The 26,496-nt window shown below is 43.5% G+C and overlaps 1 protein-coding gene across 3 annotated transcripts in view; it reads right to left on the bottom strand.

Moving 5' to 3' along the window:
- The window catches only part of me1 (malic enzyme 1, NADP(+)-dependent, cytosolic), a 521,038-nt gene that overhangs the window by 381,552 nt on the left and 112,990 nt on the right, over positions 1-26,496 (bottom strand). For all 3 annotated transcript variants that reach the window (XM_068026008.1, XM_068026010.1, XM_068026009.1), the window contains exons 2-3: positions 22,556-22,689; positions 11,142-11,291 (exon numbers count right to left, since the gene is read on the bottom strand). In XM_068026008.1, coding sequence (XP_067882109.1) covers positions 11,142-11,291; positions 22,556-22,689 — 284 coding nt within the window. The remainder of the gene's footprint in view (positions 1-11,141; positions 11,292-22,555; positions 22,690-26,496) is intronic.

The following is a 26,496-nucleotide window of genomic DNA, read 5'->3' as shown; positions in this document are numbered from 1 at the left end:
TTCACTGTCATTGGGTCAAAATCCTGGAACTCCCTTCCTGACAGCAATGTGGGTGTACCTACCCCACATGGATTGCAGTGGTTCAAGAAGGCGCTTACCACCACCTTCTCAAGGGCAATTAGGGATGGGCAATAAATGCTGGCCTAGCCAGTGATGCCCACATCCCAGGAATGAATAAAAAATAGACTGGCCAACAGCTCTTGGAGGCAGGACCTCCTACCTCAGAGGGGTGGAAGTCCCTCCCAAGACCAATAAGGATCTGGGCCACATAAAATTCTGGCTTTGCTCCTAGGCCTGGTAGAGATGGGCTAGCCTGCAACTTTTTGGCCAGTGGACGGGGCCTCCCACCAAACGTAACATTCCAGCCCAGGTTTCTGATAAGGAGCTTAATAAAAAGGTATATATGCTGGACAGACGAAGGCAGAAGAGAGAGAGAGAGCCATCTATACCAATCGGAGAGAACAGACCCCTGCCTAATATTACCAGCTTTGAACTACATGTAGGCAGCAACCGGAGTCTGGTCCTGAACTCCGAGAAACCATACCAGGATTTCGTTAGTGATCTTTGGCTGGAACATACCAAAAGCAGTCTGCAATAGTGCATTCGTCTTTCTAAATCCAAGTCTTTCTTCAGTGAACAAGGGAAAAGAATACAGGCCTGTACAGTTTCAAGTCGACACCCCAGAGAAAAGCAATTTAAACAAAGGACACTTTTAAACCATCAGACCTTTTCATCTCTATCGTTTCTTATGTGCGCACGCATGTGTGTGCATGTGAGAGTGGGCGAAGTTGCGTACATTTTCGGGTATTGTATAATAAATATTTATCTTTCTTTTAAACTTGAGAAAACCTCTCATTTATATGTTTGTTGACCATTAAAATGCTCGGGGGATAAAACAAACAAAAAAAGACGCAGTCTTCAGTTAGTTGGGACATGAAAAAGGGCCAACCATCCCCATCATCTCCCACCTGTCGATAACAGCCTAATTATACAAATTGTTAAGCTGCTTCACTTTACACACAGCAAATGAATGTCGAGCGCCAGTTGAAACAAGTCCCACTTCTTTACTTAATCTCATTTTGATAAATGAAGAAAAAATGACAAACCATGCATCCCATCATTTGCTTGAGGTGAGGTGTCTGGATTCTTCCTTTCTTCAAGAACTTCTTACTGCCAAAACTGAGCTTCTGTACATTCACTTCCAGTTCAGAGCCCAGGCTTGGGCTTTGCATCAACTCTTTAAAAACCTTATTGCTTACCCAGCGTCTCTTTCCGCCTATATTCTGATCATAGGGATCGGTGCTGGGACCCTTGCTGTTTGTAGTGTACATTAATGATTTAGATGTGAATATCGGAGGTATGATCAGCAAGTTCACAGATGGTAGGACCCTAGGAAGTACAGAGGGTCAGAGGGATCTTGGTGTACTTGTTCATAGATCACTGAAGGCAGCAGCCTAAACTAACCGAGGCATAGAATGGAAGAGCAGGGAGGTTATGATGGAGCTGTATGAAATGCTAGTTAGGCCACAGCTGGAATACTAAGTACAGTTCTGGTCGCCACACTATAGGAAAGATGCGATTGCAGTGGAGAGGGTGCAGAGGAGATTCACCAGGACGTTGCCTGGGCTGGAGCATTTCAGCTATGAAGAGAGACTGGATAGGCTAGACTTGTTTTCCTTAGAGCAGAGAAGGCTGAGGGGGGACCTGATTGAGGTATACAAAATTATGAGAGGCATAGATAGCTTAGTTAGGAAGAAACTTTTTCCCTTAGCGGAGGTCTCAATAACCAGAGGGCATAGATTTAAGCTAAGGGGCAGGCGATTTAGAAGGGATTTGAGGGGAAAAAATTTAACCCAGAGGGTGGCTGGAATCTGGAACACACTGCCTGAAGGGGTGGTAGAGGCAGGAACCCTCAACATTCAAGAAGTATTTCGATGAGCACTTGAAAACGCCATAGCATATCAGGCTACGAGCCAAGTGCTGGAAAATGGCATTAGAATGTATAGGCTTGATGGCTGGCGTGGACACGGTGGGCCAAAGGGCCTGTTTTTGTGCTCTGTAACTATGACTCTGACATTCGCAGGAAGTGGAACTTAATGTACAGGGACATGCCAAAAGGCCAGTCAACCAAAGCTCAATCTCTTTAGATCAATATTCTCAGACACCTCATGTTAGACTCGTAGGAATAGGCATGTTCATACAAGACCAGCTGATCATTTTGTTCGATCAGAGAGGAAGTAAATTACTTAACGTTTGCAGTCATTGTAGACAAGATTCAGTGAGTCATTCACACGTCAAATGCCTCTACGCACCAGAGTTTTTTTCTTAAATATAAAAATTTGCACTTGCTTTTAATACACCCAACCCTTCAACATAACCCATTCCCCCAAATCTTCATGAAGAAAAGGTCAACATAAATCTTAAAATGGGATCATTAATTTTTTAGTAAAAGACATGGGATAGAGGAGATTCTTGCTGAAAGTTTATTTTAAAATGTTAGTCATCAACTAAGTGTTTTATTGCAGTGCCAACACCCAACTCCTTGTACAAAAACAGGAAATGCTTGAAATCCTCAGCGAGTCAGGCAGCAACTGAGAAGAGAGAAACAGTTCATGTTTCAAGTCAATGATCTTTCATCGAAACTCGGAAAAATTAGAGATGCAATAGGTTTTAAGCAAGTGAAAGGGGGAAAAAGGGTAGAAAAACAACAAAAGGGGAGGTCTGTAATAGGCAGAAAGCTGTAAACATTAAATGGCAACTGAAGGGAGTGGTAATGGGACAAGTAAAGAAACAAAAAAGGATGATGTATCTAGTGGAGGTGTGAATGGCAGCATGATGAACAGCTGCTGTCCGAGAGCAAAAACAAGAACAAAACAAAATAAAAATCAAAACTTTCAAAAAAGGGAGGCAAAAAAAAAAAAAATGGGGCAGAAATTACAGTCTGAAATTGTTAAACTCAATGTTGAGTCCAAAAGGCTGCAGAGTGCCTAATCGATAGGAAGTACTATTCCATGAGCTTACGACAAGCTTCATTGCAGGAGGCAGAGGACAGAGAAGTCAGAGTGACAACAAGGTGGAGAATTAAAATGACAGGCAACCAGAAGCTTGGGGTCATGCTTGTGGACCAAATGGAGGTGTTCCGCAAAAGAGTCACCCAAACTGCATTTGGTAGAGCAGACTGCACTGTTAGCCACGACTCCAGTCCTTATATTTGATTAGTTGGCAAAATCATCTTCTCGGGTCTGACTATTACATTAATAAAGTGAGTGTGATCATTCCATTGCCATCGTAACAAAACAAAAACTATAATACCAACAACCCGCTTCTGTGGGGAGAAAATGCTGGTTCCCAGGAGTCGATACAGATAAAGAGCTGGTGATTATTAAATAAGGCTTTTGTTTGATTTTCTTCACTCTATATTGGCTGTACCAAATTAAGTATTAGAATTATTTAAAATAAACTTCTATACAATGCTTTACCTACAAAGTTTTGTTGACAAAGACAAAAATGACAACTTTCATTCTGTAAGGAAATGGATCACCTCATTGTACAACATTTTAAAACAAATGCTGAACATCTGATATATTTGAACATGTGTGAAAACAAGCAGTTAAAATGTCAACCAATACTCTCATCCATATGTTACATCAAACAGATTCTTCAAGAAGGTTCCTTTGAAATTTGGCAAGAGCATAGCACCAATTGTTATATATCCCCTCCAGCTGAATGATGCACAATTTAAGTGTTGCAGCTAAATATTTTAAAGAAAAACATGCAGAAAAATTTCCTCCAGAGGCAAAATTAAACCGATCAGATCTTCCTAATATAATGTTATTTGTGCAATTAATCAGCATTTAAACAGGTGCTAAACAGGTGTTCATGCGTGTGCATGCATTTTTTTTGGGAGAGGCAGGGAAAGGAAATAGAAAATGTTTGTAATCTGAAGCACTGTCTCCCAAAAACGACTATTTAAAAATCATTTGCCTAACTGGGGAGTCAGCTAATGATTCATCATGTTTTAGCTCAAAAGAGCTGTTCAATTCAAGGATGCAGTAGGTCCGTCAGCTCTCAGCTTTCATTAACTTGAGCATGAGTGTTCATGATTCTGTGAATCATGTCTAATTAGAACGCACGAATCTGGAGACTGGGAAGAATGTCAGTCCTTCTTCAAATGTGGCATGAATGGATGGCGTGATGGATGAACCATTTGTTCTATATTGACTGCCCAGACTAACCACACCAGTAAATTGTATGCCGTTGTATTGAAATGGAGCATGTCAGCATTAAGAGCCATCAATGTTGCATGAGACCTAAAATACAAGTGCATGTACACACTTTAGCATTGGGAAATATGGGAAACATCATCTGGTTCAATTTTGCCACGTCGCTATGTTCACAACAACATGCCATATTCACGCTCACTGACTTTCTTTCAAAACATTCTCCCAACTTGCAGCCTCCCTCCATCGGTTAAAAAAAAAAGAATGGTGCACCCTACAACGTCAAGCAGATTGCAACTCTAGTTGTTGAGTTTGAAGATGCAGGTTATAATGTACATCCCTGAATAAAAGCTTAGAGTGCGTGTAAAGATTAGGCTCTAGCTCGATCCTTCACTGCCTGGCTTTCTGGAGTAGAACAATGGTTAGTATCAATTCATACAGGCTTCTTGGATACCATTTAATAGACAAGGTGAATTTAGCATCTTGCAGTGCGTTTATATTAATCTGTCAATGTTTTCAGTAAGTAAAAACAGTACAATCTATAACTAAATGTTTTTACATTATACGATTATATTTGTTAAATCCTTCACAAAACATGCATAGCTGTCCAACATTTGATATGGTGGTTCATTGTCCCACATCAGGTTATGCACCTTGAAAGCCAAGAATAAAACAGATATTAAATGTTTCACTGAAATGCACCTCAAACTACAAATATTTTTGGCTGAAATCTTTCACCATTCTGATCCAATATCCAAACAAGATTTCTCTCAGGTAAATGCATCTATTCATGCCTCGACAGGTAAGCAGCTATAGTGAAATCAACAGCAGGATATGGGGGCGGATTTTCAAAGTCCACAGGAGTGTGGGTACGGGGTGAACGCTATTTGAAGATCGCATTCACGGAGATCAGCACTTGAACCTGCCACCTCCAGAACACAATGTCCTTTTTAAAGGAATGCTGGGAACGAGCGAACAGGTTGGGCACACGCTTCCATTTAATTACCTGTTGAGTTCTGTTAAAGAGCTCAACAACAGGCTGGTCAGTATTTCAAAGCTCATCTGCTTCAGATGTGCCTCAGTGTAGCTACTGCCGCAGGTGGAAGAGCTGAATTTCTCATTGGTAAGTGGCAGGAAACTGGAGGGGGATGTGAGCCCATGGGCATCACAGGGCAGTTGGGGTTGGCGGGGAAGGCCTGGTGAATGTACAAAGCCCAGCTGAGAAAGTTCAGATGGGAACAGGCTACACTGCCATTGGACAGAGCAGCCAGTATGAGCTGTGGCAGTTGTAACCTCCTGGACAGCAGGAAGCCACAGGAGCATAGGGGGGGCTGCAAGGGGGAGGAAAGCACTACCAAAAAGAGTCAGCTATCTGCAAATGACAGAGTATCAGTGCCAAAGGACACTGCACCTGTCCAGACAGATGGTCTCAGTCCTGTGTGCTCGGATCCACAATGACCTTAGGTCTCACTGCTCCTAATTCAGTCTCCTTATCTGCAGCCATCAAGCTCTGTCAGCCTGACCTTCTATGCAACCAGGTCATTCCAGAGATCAGCTGTGGACCCAGGTGGCTTCTCAGTTGGTGTCCCACTACTTCAGGCAAGTCATGGATGCCCTTTTCAGGAGGGCAGGGGACTACATTCACTGACACAGATGGGCCTGCGCTGGCACAAAGGTTATTTGGTGCAGCCTTTAATGCTGGATTCCCCCAGGTGCAGCGCATCATTATTTGCACCCATGTGGCCATCAAGGCACTCAGTGGCCAGCCAGTGACATCCAACAGTAAGGTCTTCCACTCCCAACGTCCAACTGGTCTGCAACCACAAGAGCTTCCTCTATATGTGCACTCACTTTCCTGACAGCTGCCATCACTCCTCCATCCCCCAAAGTGCATGGAATGGTTCCAAGGGAAATCCCTTCAAGAGCTGTCTAATGACCCCGCTACAGGAGCCTCAGGCAGAGGCACAGAGGCAAAAGAACCCACTGAGCAGGCCATCGGGTTTCTGAAGAGGCAATTCCAGTGCTTGGACCGGTTGGGTGGTGCCCTACAATATCCTCTTGCAAGGGTCTCTGTTATTGTGGCGGTCTGCTGTGCTCTCTATAACATTGCCCTCCAGGGAAGTGTGGACCTTGAGCAGAGTGAGGCCCTGGAAGGAGACAGCTCAGCGGGGGAGGAGCAGGGGCTAAGAGGAGGAGGAGGAAGAGTGGGGTGGAAGAGGATAACACTTTACAGAGGTGCCCCTGCTGCATGATGAGTTAGCCTCCTCCTGCCACCCTCTGGGAATAGGACCTCCCTTCTCTCCCTTTCAGCCTGCATTAGATCCAGGTGGCATCAATGAAGTGAGGGGCTGCCCTGCCTGCCCCTAGTTTCAGGCTTCCAGGTCCCCTGTAACAACACACTTCCTTCTAGTGTTCTGGAAGGCAGATCTCTCCCTCAGGACAGCCTCAGTGAAGTCTACATGAGCCCCCACACTTTATCTGACCCACTGCCATTTTCAATGTCATTGGCTCCAGAAGGACAGGAAACCAGTCTCCATACCAATTAATGCCTTATCCATTGAAAATTGCAATCTGAATCAGCTTCCCAAAGGAGGCAGGTTTCTGACCCAAAACCAGACCCAGTTCCTGTTTCCTGCCTCCAGAATGAAAATCCTACCCATAGTTTTTAATCTCCCATAAACAACCCAATTGTAAACTTTAATCAGCCATGGTGGCCCCATTGCACTGAAATTATTCCCAGTGATAGCATGTCCAAAATTCCAAGGATGTTCCACTATTCCAATTCCAGCGTGAGAACAGTGAAACCTCTAGCAAAATGGTAGGGACCTAGTTGTGATATTCTATGAACTTCCTCTTTGCCCTTCTAAGAGGCAAAACTTTTGTCTGGTCCTTACAAGGAAAATAATAACTCATGGGCAGAGTTAGGAGAATTGTCTACCAAACTGGGGAGTTCCTGTAACTGGAGCTGGAAGCACACTCAGCATTATAGTGCCAGCATGTATGACAAGTAAATGGAGACATATTCTCCATAACAATGAATGTGGGGACCACCCGTAGCCTGGGTATCAGAAGTACTTTAAAGATATTTACAACTGCAGATGGACTACTTCCATGGTTAAAAGGGCCATTTCTGGGCTTAGAAGGGACGCCTGGCAACTCCTCACCCCCATCCACCTCACACGCAGATAGAATACAGTTTTTCTAGCAGTGACAGTTGCATCCAAATTGGCACTTTAACCACATGACCCACACTAGAGAGGTGCTGCCCAATCACTGCGAAACTCTGGCATGACAAATGGAGGGTGCCATCAGGGCACCCCAGCAGACTCGACAAGACCATGATCTGGGGAACTGAGGCCAGTCATCTACTTTTAGATGAACACCTTTGTTTTTTTTGAAAGGAATAGGCCCTTTGTGGTTACAAATTATAACAATCAAATTCTAGTTAATAAGACATTATTCTCTTTTGACAAATGTTTTGCCTGCCAAACAGCAATACATACCATTGCTAACAAAAAAAAAAGCTTCAACTGTGCGGATTTAGCAGCTATAAAACTGAATCCAGATGATTACTGTGCAAAGTATTCACTGTATCTTTAACTAATGATTTCTCCAACAATGCAGAATCCTGAATTTCCAACCATGGTAGCCCACAGATTTTTTAAAAAAATCAATTCACTAGTGATTCATTGCTGGATTCAAAGTGCGTACTTTGTTGGTAGTTTCTGATCTTTGAAGATCAACTGAGGCTCTTGGCTCAGGAGTGAAACATAAATCACTTGGAAATACAAAAAGTGAAAAGGTACACTCAATCAAAATGGCCAAATTAAGCTGTTGGAGTAATGGGAGTGAAAGCAGGTTTTTTTTAAACTCTCAATAGAGTGTAAAATACAGAGTGTTTAAGATGTAATTAACCAAGCAAACCACATATCATACTCTGCTGTTCAAATGTAAAATTAAACAATTACCCAGACATTAATTCAGAAGTAAAAACAAAGTGCTGGAAATACTCAACAGATCTGACAGCATCTGTGGAGAGTGAAACAGAGTTAACGTTTCAGGTCTGTGACCCTTCATCAGAACTGAGAGACATTTGTCTGCATTTTTGATGGCTAAGTCAGTGTAATATCAATAAACAGAACTGATCAACAATTCAGAATTCCCAGGAGTTCCAGATACCACACCAGACTCTCAGCATTAGCAACATTTTTAGAATTGGGAAATTAACTTTTCATATTTACAGCTACTTCAGGAGAGCCACTTAGAGTCAATTACCAGTGGTAATTCTTTAGCCAATTCAACTCAATTATGGGTGAAAACATCTGCAACAAATCCCTGTACAATTTACAATGATAAATTGCAAGTGGTGGAGTCCAATTTGGCCTCAATATGGCAGAAAACTACACAACAGCTCACAGGAATGCCACCCAAATTGCTACTGTAGCAGAAACTCTATACCAATAAAAGCAAAGGAGCATTACCCTATAAGGCCTCCACAAGTTAACTATATCCAAAATGGAACGTGAAAACAAAAAGGCAATTTACTCAAACCATTATTTTGCCCCCATCTATCTGTTCAAATCGCCATGATTTGAAAGGAGGCTGGGAACTCTTCCTTCACGATTTAGAGAAGTACTACTTCCAGCAACACCATCTAAAATAGGTTATCTGGTCACTTACCTCAGTTGTAAGTGTGCGATCTTGCTGTGTAAATTGACAGTGTGATTGCGTACGAAATAAAGTATGCAAAATAAATGACTACGACTTGATGAATAATTCATTGCTGTGAGGTACTTCGTGACTTTTTTTTTTAAAGTTGCTCTTTGGAGGTGGGTAATTCCATCAAGGCCTCATTTATTGCCTATCCCTAGTTGCCCTGCAGTGTTAGTGGACTGCCTCCTTGAACTGGTATAACGCTTGTGCTTACAGTGGTTCCACAAGTAAAATCCTTTCATTGTACCTACTGAAGTTATCGTTTTAGCAAAAGATGACAGAATCAGTGTCCAGTAGCAGGTTGTAAAATGGCAAGTAGTAAAATGGCAGGTAATATGTTTCTATTCTTGTTTAGTTGATATGACCCTTTATTATTTGTTTGTTTCAATATCATTCCATCTGACTATTTATACACTGATTTAGTGTTTCTCTCCTTGTGTCCTACTCTATTAATCATGAACAAGGGTAGGAACTTTTAGTGGGGAAGAAAAAAATAATTAAGCTAAGAAACTTACACATTCTCAATTGATGACTGAATTAAGGGGTTAGGATCAATTGTGGAAAAAAATGAAGTCAATCTGCTCCAAGGCTAGTACTTGGCAAGTGTTTATAGCACAGGTCAGAGAATGCACATGAGCAGATGGAGGTTCATAGCTACCAGCTGACTTACACCAGCTCACTCAATGAAATTTGCCAACATGCAATGTCAAATTTTGCTGAATATATACTAGTTCACACGCAAGAACATAAAAAAAAATGATGAGAAAGGGCCTTCAAAACTCATCCCTCTAGATCATGTCTGTCTCACCATAAGATTTATATGGAAAATGGATAAAATATGTATTGATATTTTGAAGTATATATGTAACAAACTTTTTAGAATTTATGATTTGACTCAAGTTGCCTTCCCTGGTTAGCTGTCCAAACCACCTGGACTGCTAAAGTCACATTCAGTCATAATTGGTTCTCCCGAGCTGCACCCACTGGAGGCGAGGGACCCAGGCCACGGGTAGTCAGGGAAGGAGGGGTTTGGCAGGGTGGGGGTCAGCAGCAACGGCAAGGGTTGGCTCTCAGTGGGCCCCGCTTCCTGATGCCAGTCTCTCAATCAAGCACTAAGTGCCTTTTAACAAGGGGGAAACCGCTCCCTCCCCACCGCAGCAGCAACTTGCACAGATTGACTGGTGTGTTCCCATATGGCAACAGATACCAGCAGTGGCAGGATGAGGCCCTTAATCAGGAATTAATTCTCACTTAAGGGTCTCAATTGGCAGCGTGGCAGGAAGGCCATCCATGCTCCTTCCCGCTATGGACTTGATTGGGGTGGAGGCAGGAAGGTGGCAGGGTTCCCTCACCACCATCTCGCCTGATTAAATTCCTTCCCTGCCTCCAAACGTGCCAGATTTGGGGGGTGTGAAAAGAGAATAAAATTCCCAGTATGTTGGCATTTTACAAATGTAAGAAGCGATCCTATCCTGAAATGTAACATCCTATATGGTTTTCAAGCCATGTTTGCATCATCTCGTAGCAGTCAGGTCTTGAGAGCTTCACAGTAGATTTCATCATTCACACCTGGAGCTTTTAGATAGCAAGTTTAAGGAAGGAGCAATGAGCAAAAGCAAAACAGACGCAGATGGATTTGGCAGCCAAAGAACAGTAAGAAGTTACCCAGGGTCACAGTCAGAGATTTTCCTCTGCTATATGACAAGAAACTGGGTTTCAGCTGGGCGTGCCTTCGGAAGGGAAATTATCAATGAGTGAAGGTGGTGCCTGAGGTTTGATGCATCTATGGATTGCAGGCTGGTAGATATTACCCAGGGTGGCCAAAAGAATCTGGTAGCATAAAAGTTTAATGCTGCGATAATCTAAATAGCTACACAAAGAGCCCTCCCAATATAGCATGTATTCATTAGTAGCTTTGCTTTGTGAAGTACAAGTACATTTTCTGAAGTTCATGCTTGTTTTAGGCAGTGTGAAAACATTCATGTATTTTCTTGGATGCAAAAAGCAACATTGAGGTAATGTTGGCACCAGAATGCATCTACTTGTTAGTGACCTTGAATAGTTATTGACCTGTTACTAAATTATTGGTACCCAACACACATTGATAGCAGTTATAATTATGAATGCCACTACAAAATGTAGATAATTTTTTTTTAAAGTTTGTATGATGGTCTTCATAGTAGATGTGTGTTGCAGTGTATCACTTACTTTGGTCTGCGAAATGCAAGTCCATATTGTTGACAAGCCAAGCCCACAGTGGGCGTGTAAACAATGGGCATGAATCTTTCGATGTCTGAAGTCAACACTCTGTAGAAGAGCTTTTCATTTCGGTCTTGAAGGGCCATAAGGAATATGTACCTTAAAACAGCAGAAGTACAAATTAAGAAAAAATAAATTTGCAGCAATAATGGAAGCAGACAAAATATATTCGATTGTAAAAAGTAGAATGCTAATTTTCTTCATAAAACGCTGAGCAGATTTTTTTTTATTTATTTAGAGATACAGCACTGAAACAGGCCCTTCGGCCCACCGAGTCTGTGCCGACCATCAACCACCCATTTATACTAATCCTACACTAATCCCATATTCCTACCACATCCCCACCTGTCCCTATATTTCCCTACCACCTACCTATACTAGGGGCAATTTATAATGGCCAATTTACCTACCAACCAGCAAGTCTTTTGGCTTGTGGGAGGAAACCGGAGCACCCGGAGGAAACCCACGCAGACAGAGGGAGAACTTGCAAACGCCACACAGGCAGTACCCAGAATTGAACCCAGGTCGCTGGAGCTGTGAGGCTGCGGTGCTAACCACTGCGCCACTGTGCTAAGCAAGTGCTGTGTGATGGCACTGTTGATGACACCTTCCATCACTTTTCTGATGACTGAGAGTAGACTGATAGGCGGTAATTGTCCGGGTTGGACTTGTCTCGCTTTGTGTGTACAGGACATACCTGGGCAATTTTCCACATTGCCGGGTAGATGACAATATTGTAGCTGTACTGGAACAGCTTGGCTAGGCACATGGCAAGTTCTGGAGCACAGGTCTTCAATACTATTGCTGGAATATTGTCAAGGCCCATAGCCTTTGCAGTACCCAGTGCCTTCAGTCATTTCTTTATATCACACAGAGTGAATCGAATTGGCTGAAGTCTGGTATCTGTGATGCTGTGGACTTCAGGAGGAGGCAGAGATGGATCAACTCGGCACTTGTGGCTGAAGACTTTTGCAAATGCTTCTGCCTTATCTTTCGCACTGATGTGCTGGACTCCCCCATCATTGGGAATGGGGATATTTGTGGAGCCACCTCCTCCAGTTAGTTGTTTAATTGTCCACCAACATTCACGACTGGATGTGGCAAGACTGCAGAGCTTAGATCTGATCCGTTGGTTATGGGATCACTTAGCTCTGTCCATCGCATGCTGCTTATGCAGTTTGGCACACAAGCAGTCCTCTGTTGTAGCTTCACCAGGTTGACACCTCATTTTGAGGTATGCCCGGTGCTGCTCCTGGCATGCCCTCCTGCACTCTTCATTGAACCAGAGTTGGTCTCTTGGCTTGATGGTAATGGTAGAGTGGGGCCATGAGGTCACAGATTGTGGTCGAGTACAATTCTGCTGCTGCTGATGGCCCACAGCGCCTCATGGATGCCCTGTTTTGCATTGCTAGATCTGTTCGACATCTATCCCATTTAGCTCATTTAGATAGTGCCACACAACACGATGGACGGTATCTGCAATGTGAAGGCGGGACCTTGTCTCCACAAGGACTGTGCGGTGGTCACTCCTACCAATACGGTCACGGACAGATGCATCTGCGGCAGGCAAACTGGTGAGGACGAGGTCAAGTATGTTTTTCCCTCTTGTTGGTTCCCTCGCCACCTGCCGCAGACCCAGTCTAGCAGCTATGTCCTTTAGGACTCGGCCAGCTCGGTCAGTAGTGGTGCTACCAAGGCACTCTTGGTGATGGACATTGAAGTCCCCCACCCAGAGTACATTCTGCGCCCTTGCCACCCTCTGTTTCCTCCAGGTGGTGTTCAACATGGAGGAGTACTGACTCATCAGCTGAGGGAGGGCAGTAGGTGGTAATCAGCAGGCGGTTTCCTTGCCCATGTTTGACCTGATGCCATGAGACTTTATGGGGCACGACTCCCAGGGCAACTCCCTCCCTACTGTATACCACTGTGCCGCCACCTCCGCTGGGTCTGTCTTGCCGGTGGGACAGGACATTCCGGGGGATAGCGATCTGTGGGACAGCTCTCCCAACTTTGGCATAAGCCCCCAGATGTTAGTAAGGAGGACTTTGCAGGGTCGACAGGGCTGTGTTTGTCGTAGTCGTTTCCGGTGCCTAGGTCGATGCCGGGTTGCCGTCCAGTTTCATTGCTTTTTATTGACTTCGTAGCGGTTAGATACAACCGAGTGGCTTGCTCGCCAGACCTACCAGAGTATTGCAAACATTTTTTATTTATTTCAGATTTCCAACATCTGCAGTATTTTGCTTTTGAACCAACTCATATTTGTCCCATTTATTTCAGTGACAGCTAGAGGACAACATTTCATGGTACTGGTACGGTCATTTAACTCCAAGATAAAGGAAAGGCACAATTCTAAACTAAAAGTCACATTCACTGGCTGCCACAAATACTCATGTTAAGGATTCCTCCTTTAGGATATAAACCACCACCACTTTCAAACAGGATTAGATCTCTACACTGTGCTGTCTACAATGCAACATTACAGTTAGCAAGTGTGTTGATGGTTGATTTGCTGAACTATTTAAAAAGGACCAGGTATAATTTTTACATTTTTAACCACAAACAGCCAAAACGTTTTAAACACAACTGCATCTCCATTCAACTCTTGCCGCTCCAGTTATGTAACACTCCTCTTATTGCTTTCAAAGACAACAATCCTTTCAAACAAAAGGATAGGGAGTGTGTAAAATTGTCATTTCAGGCATGTCCGTCAAAACAGCTTGTACACCACCATCACACAGGAATTCAAAGGAATTTGCATGAAACAACATTGTGTGGGCTAACAACTTAAAGTCATACCATCCTAATTTCTTGGCAAGATGCAAAAGAGGAAACCAAAGCTTCCTGGTGCACAAACCCCCACCTGAACTTTTAAAAAGCGGTTACAGATAGATAATCCACAAACAGTTGCTTCCATAGTTCCTGCTCTTTCACCCCATCCTTGTGTGATATCCATTAGGTACAATTAGTTTCGCAGCATCTGTATTCAATGGTGCATAGTGTTTATTAAATGGAACAAAAACATGGGCAGCACTAATATTTTTGCAGTTTCAGCTAATGGGGCATTTGTCAGTCAAAGTTTCAAGCTGTGTGAACATCTGCTTTTATGCAAGTCTTTGAGGATCTGTATTTCGCAATGAAATTCAATCCATGGCAGGTAAATTAAATGCCAACCCCTCGTTTTGTAAAGCTGAGTGCAACTCACTAGATGTGGTTTTACATAAAACTTTTGCTGCCACTTTGAAACATGGGGCAGGATTTTGCATTTTGAGTCAGCATCACATGCGGGTTGTGACCCAACACCAGGTTGGAAGCAGTCCACCCTACATTGATTTTGCTTGGATTGGCCAATTCGTGGCCAGAGGGTGTGCTCGCCATCCAATTAAGGAAAGCAGGCAGGCTCGCAAAGCTGGAGGGACAACAGAAGGCCCTCCAGTACTGAAGGAGGTGTAGCCTGCCATTGCGAGTGAGGGCGAGCCTTCATCTTGAGGCACCTTCTCAGCAACTTAAAAAAAAAAATTTGGAAAAGAAATGGACACAGCTGCCGAATCACAATTGGCTGGAAGGAGGCCAGCTCCAGGCAGCTGCTGTCCTCAACGCTGCAGGGGAACCATAGGCCAATTGGAAAATTCCAAATCGACTTCGGATCATTGGTCTTTTAATTATCTTAACAAGCTACCCGCCCAGCCTCTGGGAAAATGGTTCAGAATGTGACAGTGCAGACAAACTGGCCAGCAGCGTAAAGTAACACACCCACTCACCTCCATTCCCAGCCCTATATCAGGGCAAAAATCCTGACTGTAAACTCTTGGATGAAAAAGTGGAACTTTAAAGTATCTGATGAACTTTTTAAAAAGTTCATTTAGTCAAAAGGCAACTTCCATTTCAATGTTCTCATCAGGAATTTCATTCACAGTTAAGCTATTTTGTAAACACTTCTGTGCAAAGCAGAAGTTGTGCGTACAAAATCACTCGAAATTAACTTGCACATAAATACGTAACACAAATATAAAACATTAATAGTTTACTAGTCCCACTAAACTGCTGACCAATCAACTTCCCTTCCTGGCTCCCATATTGATAACCGTTCTCTTTTCAGATATTGTTCTCCTCTTAAGTCTGGCATCACCGAATCCTTGACACCACTATCCCTGCAAACTACCGCCCCACCTCCAACCTCCTTAACCTCTCCAAATTCCTTGAAAATGTTGTCACTTCCCAGATCTGTGCCCATGTTTGAATCCCTCCAATCCCAAGTTTCCACCGCTGCCGTAGTACTGAAGCAGCTCTCATCAAATAACAAATCTCGTCTTAAGTGACTAACAAAGGTAAACCATCACCCCTCATTTTTCACTACCTGTCTGTAGTCTTTGACACATAGTTGACCATACCACCCTCCTCTAACAGCTCTCAATCATCCAACTGGGTGGGACTGCACTCTCCTGGTCCCATTCATATCTCTCCAATCGTAGCCATGGATCACCTGCAATAGCTCCTCTTCCCCCCCACCCCCTCCACATCATTACCTTGGTTACCCCCAAGGATCTATCCTTGTCCCCCTATTTCTCATCTACAGTATCGTCTGAAAACACAATCAATTTTCAACCTCACTACCACCTCTCTCAACCCCTCCCAAGTCTCTAAATTGTCAGCCTGCTTGTCTGACATTCAATATGGCATGAGCAGCATCACAGAATTGTACCAGCACAGGCAGCCGCCATTGGGCCCCATCATGTTTGCCCCGGCTCTCCAAATGAGCAATTCACCTAATGCCATTCCCCCGCCTTCTCCCCATAATCCTGATCACCTTTTCAGGTAACAGTCTAATTCCCTTTTAAGTGCCTCAATTGAACCTACCTCGACCACACTCTCAGGCAGTGCATTCCAGATCTTAACCACTCACTGTGAAAATGTTTTTCCTCATGTCACTTTTGACGATCACTTTGAATCTGTGCCCTGTCGGTCTCAATCCTTTCACGAACAGGAACAGTTTTTCCCTATCCACTCTGTCCAGACCCCTTATGATTTTGAATAACTATCAAATCTCCGCTCAACCTTCTCTTCTCCAAGTAAAACATCTTCAATCTATCTTCGTACCTGAAGTTCCTCATCCCTGGAGCCATTCTCGTGAATCTTTACAGTACTCTCTCCAATGCCTTCACATCTTTCCTCAAGTGCGGCGCCCAGAACTGGACACAATACTCCAGCTGAAGCCGAACTAATGTCTTATAGGTCAACTTAACCTCCAACATAAAAGCAAAATACTGCAAATGCTGGTAATCTGAAATGAATGCAAAGTTCTGGAAATACTCAGTGGGTCAGGCGGTGATGAAAGGTCACAGACCTGAAACATTAACTCTGCTTCTCTCTCTCTATCTACAGATGCTGCCTGACCCACTGAGTATTTCCAGCACTTTATTTTTTAGGTCAAATTAGCCTCCTTCCTCTTGTACTCCATTTCCCCATTAATAAAGTTCAGGATACTGTGTACTTTATTAACCATGCTCTGAACCTGTCCTGTCACCTTCAATGACTTGTGCACATATACATCCAGGTCCCTCTGCTCCTGCACCCACTTCAGAATTGTACCGTCTATGCCATATGGTTTCTCCATGTTCTTCCTACCAAACTGAATCACTTCACATTTCTCCACATTGAACTTCATCTGCTACCTATCCACCCATTCCACTTGTCTGTGTCCTTTTGAAGTTGTATACTATCCTCCTCACAGTTCACAATGCTTCCAAGCTTCGTATCATCCGCAAACTTTGAAATTGTGCCCTGTACACAAAAAAGTCTAGGTCATTAATACACATCAGAAAGAGCTAAGGTCCCAACACTGACCCCTGGGGAACTCCACTACACACCTTCCTCCAGCCTGAAAAACATCTATTAACCACTACTGTCCATTTCCTGTCACTCAGCCAATTTCATATCCATGTTACTACTATCCCTTTTATTCCATGTGCTGTAACTTTGCTCACAAGTCTGTTGCGCGGCACTGTATCAAATGCCTTTTGAAAGTCCATGTAAACCCCATCAATAGCATTGCCCTCATCAACCTGGTTACCTCCTCAAAAAACTCCAGAAAGTTAAAAATGATATACCCTTAACGAATCCAGGCTGGCTTTCCTTAATTAACATGCATTTGTCCATGTGAGTATTAATTTGGACCCAAATTATTGTTTCTAGAAGTTGCCAACCACCGAAGAAGTTGAACTGACTGGCCTGTATTTGCTGGGCTTATTTTTACATTCTTTTTTGAATAGGGGTGTAACATTTGCAATTCTCCAGTCCTCTGGCACCACCCAGTCCAAGGAAGACTGGAAAATTATGGCCAGTGCCTCTGCAATTTCCACTCACTTCTCTCCGTATCCTTGGCCCTTACATCCGGCCCTGGTGTTTTATCAGCTTTAAATATAGACAGCCCATCAAATACCTCATCAATTTTAAATCTTAGTATATTAATTACCTCCTCTCACCTTGGCCTGGGTAGCATCTTCTTTCTTGGTAAAGACAGATGCAAAGTATTCATTTAATACCTCAGCTATTGCCCCCACCTCCATTTGTAAATCCCCCTTTTTGGTCCCTAATCTGCCCCACTCCTCCTTTTACCACTTAAATGCCAATAGAAGTCTTTGAAATCCCCTTTTATGTTAGCTGCCAGTCTCTTTTCATACTCTTTGCTTCTCATTAGCTTTTTCATTTCCCCTCTGAACCTTCCATATTCAGCCTGGTTCTTGGTTGTATTATCCACCTGACATCTGTCATAAGCACACTTTCTCTTCATCTTCATCTCTATTATGTCATTCAGGAAGCTCTGGATTGGTTTGCCCTACCTTTCCCCTTCAAGTAATTTGCTCCAATTATATAGCGAGTTGACCAATATCCCCGCTACAAACTCTATTCCCTAACCACCAACTCCATCCCTCTCCCTGGCAACAGGCTGAGGTTGAACCAGACTCTTTACAACTCTAGTGTCTTATTTGACCCCGACATGAGCTTCCAACACAACCACACCATCAAGACTGCCAATTTCCACCTCCAATATTGTCAAACTCAATCCTTGCTTTAGCTGTTCTGCTGCTGAAATCTCATGCCTTTGGTACCTCTATATTTGATTATCTCAACACAGTCCTGGCCAGACTCCCATGTTTAATCTTCCATAAACTTATGCTCATCCAAAACTCTGCTACCTGTGTCCTGACTGTCTCAAAGTTATGTCCATTAATTACCCCTGTACTAGCTGACGTACACTGACTCCCAGTTAAGCAACACCTTGATTTTAAAATTCTGTCCTCATTTTCAAATCCCTTCATGACCATGCCCATTCCTATCTCTAATCTCCTCCAGCCCTACAACCCTCTGAGATATCTGTGCTTCTGGACTCTTGAATATCCCCAATTTCAATTACTCTATCAGTAGCATCAGTAATTCCATAAGTTTTAAAGGTACTTGTGGATAAGGATAAGAGTAGTCCTCGGATGAAGGTGCTAAATTGGGGGAAGGCTAATTTATAACATTAGGCAGGAACTGAAGAATTTAGATTGGGGGCGGCTATTTGAGGGTAAATCAACATCTGACATGTGGGAGTCTTTCAAACATCAGTTGATTAGAATCCAGGACCAGCATGTTCCTGTGAGGAAGAAGGATAAGTTTCGCAAGTTTCGGGAACCTTGGATAACGCGGGATATTGTGAGCCTCGTCAAAAAGGAAAAGGAAGCATTCGTAAGGGCTGGAAGGCTAGGAACAGACGAATCCCTTGAGGAATATAAAGACAGTAGGAAGGAACTTAAGCAAGGAGTCAGGAGGGCTAAAAGGGGTTATGAGAAGTCATTGGCAAACAGGATTAAGGAAAATCCCAAGGCTTTTTATATGTATATAAACAACAATAGAGGGTAACAGGGAAAGGGTTGGTCCACTCAAGGACAGAGAAGGGAATCTATGTATGGAGCCAGAGGAAATGGACGAGGTACTAAATGAGTACTTTGCATCAGTATTCACCAAAGAGAAGGACTTGGTGGATGATAAGCCTAGGGAAGGGAGTGTAGATAGTCTCAGTCATCTCATTATCGAAAAGGAGGTGGTGTTGGGTGTCTTGCAAAGCATTAAAAGGTAGATAAGTCCCCAGGGCCTGATGGGATCTACCCCAGAATACTGAGGGAGGCAAGGGAAGAAAGTGCTGGGGCCTTGACAGAAATCTTTGCATCCTCATTGGCTACAGGTGAGGTCCCAGAGGACTGGAGAATAGCCAATGTTGTTCCTTTGTTTAAGAAGGGTAGCAAGGATAATCCAGGAAATTATAGACCGGTGAGCCTTACATCAGTGGTAGGGAAATTATTAGAGAGGATTCTTCGGGACAGGATTTACTCCCATTTGGAAACAAATGGACTTATTCGCGAGAGGCAGCATGGTTTTATGAAGGGGAGGTCGTGTCTCACTAATTTGATTGAGTTTTTTGAGGAAGTGACGAAGATGATTGATGAAGGAAGGGCAGTGGATGTTATCTATATGGACTTCAGTAAAGCCTTTGACAAGGTCCCTCATGGCAGACTGATAGAAAAGGTGAAGTCACATGGGATCAGAGGAGAGCTGGCAAGATGGATACAGAACTGGCTTGGTCACAGAAGAGAACTGGCTTGGTCACAGAAGACAGAGGGCAGCAGTGGATGGGTGTTTTTCTGAATGGAGGGATGTGACTAGTGGTGTTCCGCAGGGATCAGTGCTGGGACCTTTACTGTTTGTAGTATATATAAATGATTTGGAGGAAAATGTAGCTGGTCTGATTAGTAAGTATGCGGACGACACAAAGGTTGGAGGAGTTGCGGACAGTGATGAGGATTGTCAGGATACAGCAGGATATAGATCGGTTGGAGACTTGGGCGGAGAAATGGCAGATGGAGTTTAATCCAGACAAATGTGAAGTAATGCATTTTGGAAGGTCTAATGCAGGTGGGAAGTATACAGTAAATAACAGAACCCTTAGGAGTATTGACAGGCAGAGAGATCTGGGCGTACAGGTCCACAGGTCACTGAAAGTGGCAACGCAGGTGGATAAGGTAGTCAAGAAGGCATGCTTGCCTTCATCGGTCAGGGCATAGAGTATAAAAAGTGGCAAGTCATGCTGCAGCTGTACAGAACTTTAGTTAGGCCACACTTAGAATATTGCGTGCAATTCTGGTTGCCACACTACCAGAAGGACGTGGAGACTTTGGAGAGGGTACAGAAGAGGTTTATCAGGACGTTGCCTGGTCTGGAGGGCATTAGCTATGAGGAGAGGGTGGATAAACTCAGATTGTTTTCACTGGAACGACGGAGGTGGAGGGGCGACATGATAGAGGTTTACAAAGTTACAAGCAGCATGGACAGAGTGGATAGTCAGAAGCTTTTTCCCATGGTGGAAGATTCAGTTACTGGGGGACATAGGTTTAAGGTGCGAGGGGAAAAGTTTAGAGGGGGTGTGCGAGGCAAGTTTTTTTTTTTAATACACAGGGGGTGGTGAGTGCCTGGAACTTGTTGCCGGGGGAGGTGGTGGAAGCAGGTACCATAGAGATATTGAAGAGGCATCTTGACAAATACATGAATAGGATGGGAATAGAGGGATACGGTCCCTGGAAGTGCAGAAGGTTTTAGTTTGGGCAGGCATCAAGATTGGCGCAGGCTTGGAGGGCCGAATGGCCTGTTCCTGTGCTGTACTGTTCTTTGTTCTAGCCATGCCTGCAGTTTCCTAAGCCCCAAGCTCCAAATTCCCTTCCTAAACTTCTCCACCTCTTTCCTCCTGTAAGACACTACTTAAAACGTACCTGTCATTCAGCCCCAATATCTCCTTTTATAGAGTCATAGAGTTGTGCAGCATATGAAGCACATTTGGACATTTTATTCCATTAAAGCGCTATATTTAAAAACAAGTTGTTGCTCTTGAAATGGCCATGAAAGCGCACAACTTGGAAATTTACTGAAGAAAGAAAAGTGGGTGAGGGTTTGGCAAATATGAAGATACTTCATGAGAATATAACATGTCAGTAGCATAGGCAAACAGATGGCAAATGCAATTTAATGTATAGAAGAGTGAGGTGACGCATTTGGGGAGAAATAAAAAAGGAATCAAAAGTAAACCCAAAAAGGAAGCAACACTTAATGAAAGGCAAGGTGTGGATAAACAGAGACACCAAGGGATTCAAGTAAGTAATTCCCTAAAAGTACATGCACAAGTAGGTTAAGCTATAAAAAAAAGCTAACATTTTGGCTATTAAGAAAAGGACATAGTATACAAGAGTAAATTGGTAAATTAATAATTGGAACAAGGTTAGGGCCATAGTTAAGTAAAGTACTTTGCAGTGTTTATGGCATCTGATTGTAGAAAGGATAGAAAAGCATGGATTCACTAGGAAGATGCCAGGGACGGGAAACTATAGTTATTAGGACACATTGGGACTATTTTCTCTGGAATAAAGGCAGCTAATAAAGTGTTGCCTTTTTAAAAAATGATGAAACGTTGAGGATGCCCCCACAATCATCACTGACTCAATTTAAATTTGCCTCAATAAGGAGAGGGATTAAGAAAAATTCCTTTCGAGGTTTTGGGAACATGGAGTGGTTGAGGCAGAGACCACTGCATCTTTTATAGAAAAGAAGAAATATTTGAGGCAACGGAAGATGCAGGCTATAGGGAGCAAAAGGTGGAGAAAATAGTGTTGGTTTGATCTTTTATGGTTTGGAAAGAAGGCACTTAAGGCAGCTAGAGAATGGAAAACCTTCAAAATTATTAAGCAATACTGATAAAGTAAACCCAAGCAAGAATATACCAGAAATCCATTGGAACTCAAAAATGGGCCAGAAAGTAGGGTTAAACTTCTATGTATGTCAACTGCTGGATTGAGCCAAGAGCAATATAAATGTAATATCTATATTTCCAATAATCTAAATGCATCAAGTAACTGATAATGTTTAGGATTTTTCCAAGTTCCAAAAACAGCACTTTTAGGCTTGCAAAATTCTAAAGGAAAACCAACACATAAAAAATGTAAGCAAATGAAACTAAGTGCACGAGTTAGGCATCTCTGTTTTAAATTACCACTTCTTGACAAGATGCTTATTGACTATGGCCTACATACTTGAATGGCTTTGAAAGCTCATCCTACTCAGTTCATTGGATATCTTTATCTTGCTAAACAAACTTACCAGATAAAGGGAGATCTAGCTGGTTGCAATAATATTTTCAATATTACAATTAATGCTTTTGAAGTTTTATTATAGGCAACCCAATACTGTAAACAAACTGACACTCAACATATTTGTCTCAATAGATTTAGCAAGGCAATATAGTCTTAGTAAATGTATATGTAAATTTGTTCTGTTATTCTTACCGGTCAAGGTCATCTTTTCTCATTTCATAGTTTTTCAGCACCTGAAGAACCTGAGCATCCTGGTCAATAACACAGGGGGGCAGGAGGCCGTGGATACCCAGTTGTAGTCGCTCCTCCAATGTAAAGGCCAGGCCCTTGGAAAAAAGTAACAAGACTTACTGGATTTCTCACCTTTGCTCTTGTATTTAGATATCAAACTCTTGAACGTCAACCAGGAAAACTAGCTAAAGCCAACCAAGAGCTTCAAAAAGGCTGGCACAACCTCAAAAGTCTGACAACCAAGAAACAATGACATGTGAAAGTCCGAATTTACACAGGGCACAAATCAATATGGGCTTGTACCGTAAGCTGTAGGTATACCTACCATTCCTTAAAAACTCATTAAAGGAAATTAATTACAAATAGTTGAAAGCCTTTGGGGAATACAAGTTTTGATGGTATAGGAATTATTCCTTGGAGAATTTGGGCTAATGCTCCTCTCAACTCCTAACATTTTAACTTTGACACTTGATTGGAGACTCAAACACTGGAAAATGTATGTAATGAATAGCAGCATTGATTTTTAAAAAAATCTTAAACAGGAAAAGGCATTTGCTCAATTTCATTGAAAACTACTCTGTTTACCCTTAGGAATTTGTGTTACCATTAGGACATTTTTCCTGTCGCAGCCAATTGTATTATTTGGAAAAGAAAAGTTGTAATTTTTGTTTTAAAAATAAATAGTTGGAAAAAAATCCAGACAAGTAATTAAGCAGCAGTTTCTCTCAACTTTAAACCAAGATTCAAAAGATATCTAGGGGCTGTTGACCCTAGACATTCCCAGCAGCTTTCTGATGAGACTTAGTCTTAGTGTGTTTGTTTTTAAGGCTGAGCTGCAAAGTACCATGAAATTATACCAAAATAAAGAAAGTTAAACTGTAACACTTGCTAATTTTTAAAATCCAGACTGCCCAGAAATCGCCCCAAAAAATAAAAAAAAAGTGTAGTAAAATGTTTTTTTTAAAAAAACAACTAACAGTTTAACTGCATTTATTGTAAATAAAGATGGTCTCCTATGACCAAGGAGCCGTATTTCTGCTATCAAAAAGCTTCACACTTGAGATCAGTAATTACATCGCTCGCATTAATCGATTAGATTTAATAAACTTGTACAAAAAAGCAATCAAACTCTAAAACTGGAGATTTATGTACATCATATTGCTAATCAATGTAATAATGTAAAAAATGTCCAAAATGAGTCGATTACAAAACATCGATTTCTGACACACCAAACTCTAGCCAGTTTAATCTTCATTCAATTTCGTGTCAGGATATCTTATTGCAGTATTAACGCACATCACTTCCCACAAACAGGGACAGAAACTAAACCTTCCATTTGATCAAGTAGCAGAATTTGGATGACCTCCAGCCAGAGTGCAAATTCCAGTATTTGACCTCAGAGGGGATGAAACTGACATTTTAGTAAATTTAGGATGGTGATGGATTGAGCAGCAAGACTTCATTTGCACAGGAACATATAAAAAGACAGACAGGAAAAGCCCAACTGATCCATCAAGCCTGTCCTAGTCATGATGCAACTAAAACATCAAGATCTCCAGTATTGTTTTGGTCAACCTGAGCACATTACACGGCTGCTGGTGAGAGTGAGCACAGACTTCTTTTACCTTCTACCTCCATGAGACGGGAAGTCAGTGAAGTCAGAGGTCACAGGGCAAGGTGAATAGAGAAGGTTGCAATCAACAAGGGACAACTCTTTGGGCTGAACTTTATGGATTCAGCAGGAGTCCTGACAGCAGACCTAAAAAAGGAGAGAGAAACCCCACAACCTTTTGGAGACACGACCACCCAACCCACCCCCGCCCCCAACCCCAGTGGCTCCATTTAATGGCACTCAGGCCATTAACTGCCCAGTGCTGTGGCCCCTGTCCCTTTAAGGATGGGGATCCCATTTCCCAAAGCTGGTTGGTCAGAGGGCCTGCAGCATCATCAAGTACTGGTCACTGCCAGTACTGCAAGAGGCCCAGGGCCAGGACCATCGCCGGAGCCCCGGACCCCAGCTAAGTGCAGCAGGCCCTGGCCGGGGGTGGGTGGTCATATGGAGCGGGAAATGGGATTTTCATGGAGGGGGCAGCCTTTGCCGCCAGGAACTCTCCTTGGCCCACAGGTTGCCACGAATGAGGCCTTACCCCACCAACCCCACAAGGAGGCTGCATTGTTTTACTGGGCGACGTCCCCATGTGGCAGACGCCCACCAACTAGTAAAATACCAGTAGTAGCAAGAAGAGGCCCATAAGTGGCTATTAATTGGCCATTTAAGTGCCTCAATCGGCCTCTGTGTGGGAAGGCCTTTCCTGTCCCCAACAAAAATCACATGCCAACTGGCACCTCCGCCACTATTTTATAGCTCCCCAACCTCCCATGGGCCCATCGAATTCTGACTTTTATGTGCAGTGGCTGAGGGAGGAAGTGTCAGGTAGAAATTCAGGATGAGGCTTTGGCATGGGTGAGGGAGTGGGATGGAGGGAATGGTAGGAATGGTGGCATAGTGGTAATGTTAATGGACTAGTCATCCATAGGCCCAGACTAATGCTCCAGAGACATGGGCCAGAATTTTACAACACCCCAATGAGCGGGCTGGTGGTAGGGTGGTGCTGTAAAATTGAGTGGGAGGCAGAGGGGACCGTTCCTGACACCTTCCCGCCCCCTCTGCATTTTACATGGGGCAGCAGCAGTGAGAAACGGCCCACCTGCCCCAGGCCAATCAAGGCCCTTAAGTGGCCAATTAACTGGCACTTAAGGGTCTTCTCCCACCGCCGCAGAAGCCGGACAGCAAAGGCACAAAGAATCCCACCTGGTAAAACCTGGCAACTTTCTTGTGGGCTGGGGGGACCCTCCTGATCGGGCACCCTGTACCCCACAGAGGGCCTCCCCCAAAGCCCCCACCCCACAACCGACCCCACTTGCCTTACCAGGGCCCAGCTGATTGCCCCCAATGAAACCCCAAAAACCTCCGATTTCTGGGGCGGTCCTTCCTCTTCCTGCCATTGGCTGGGTGCAGTGTCAGCAGTGTCCACTGCTCCTAGTGGCTCCATTTGGGGGGCGGGGGGGGGGTGAGGAGGGACTTCCTGGCTAAAAGGAGGTGGAAGTCCCGCCCAAGACCAATTATGGGCCTGGGGAGCGAAAAATCACAGCCTGGCTCCTCAGTCTCAGCAGAGGCAGGCTTGCCACCAACTTCTCAATCAGTGGACGGGGACTCCCGCCCAACATTAAATTCTGGCCATGAGTTCAAATCCTATCATGGCAGCTGGGGAATCTAAATTCAATGAATAAATCTGGAATAAAAAGCTGGTCTCATTAATAATGATTCATGAAACTGCCAGATTTTTGTTTGCTCATTTGGTTCACTGATGTCCTTCACGGAAGGCAATCTGCTGTCCTTTTCTGGTTTGGCCTCTGTGACTAGACCCATACTTGTGGTGGACTCTGAACTGCCCTCTGAAATGGCCTATCAAACTACATTGTGGTATCAAACAGCTGCAGAAAAAAAAAAGCACTGTGGGTGTACCTACACCACATGGACTTCAGCAGTTCAAGGCAGTTCACCACCACCTTCTCAAGGGCAATTAATGCTGGCCTCGCTACTGACGTGCACCTATGAATGTCCATAGTACAGAATGAGAATTTTTCAAGGGTGGGGGTTGGTGAAACGAGGTTAAGTGCTTGAAGCAAAACGTGCTAGAGGCATTTAAGGGTGTGGGTGGGGGGGGGGGGTTGCAAAGGAAGGGTGGTGATAAAAGGACCACACTGCAGTTTAGGAGAAGGTTATAGAATGTAAAATCAGACAGGGAGGCTTCGGTGTCACTGCCCAATAGCCATAAATGTCAATGCAATAGTCCACAATAAGTTTGATAAGTGGCAAGGGTCTTGTTCGGAAGAGAGCA

The sequence above is a fragment of the Heterodontus francisci genome, chromosome 3 (assembly GCF_036365525.1).
Source record: "Heterodontus francisci isolate sHetFra1 chromosome 3, sHetFra1.hap1, whole genome shotgun sequence".
NCBI classification, from domain to species: Eukaryota; Metazoa; Chordata; class Chondrichthyes; order Heterodontiformes; family Heterodontidae; genus Heterodontus; species Heterodontus francisci.
The sequence above is the reverse complement of the archived record's forward strand: the minus strand, read 5'-3'. Positions and strand labels throughout refer to the sequence as shown.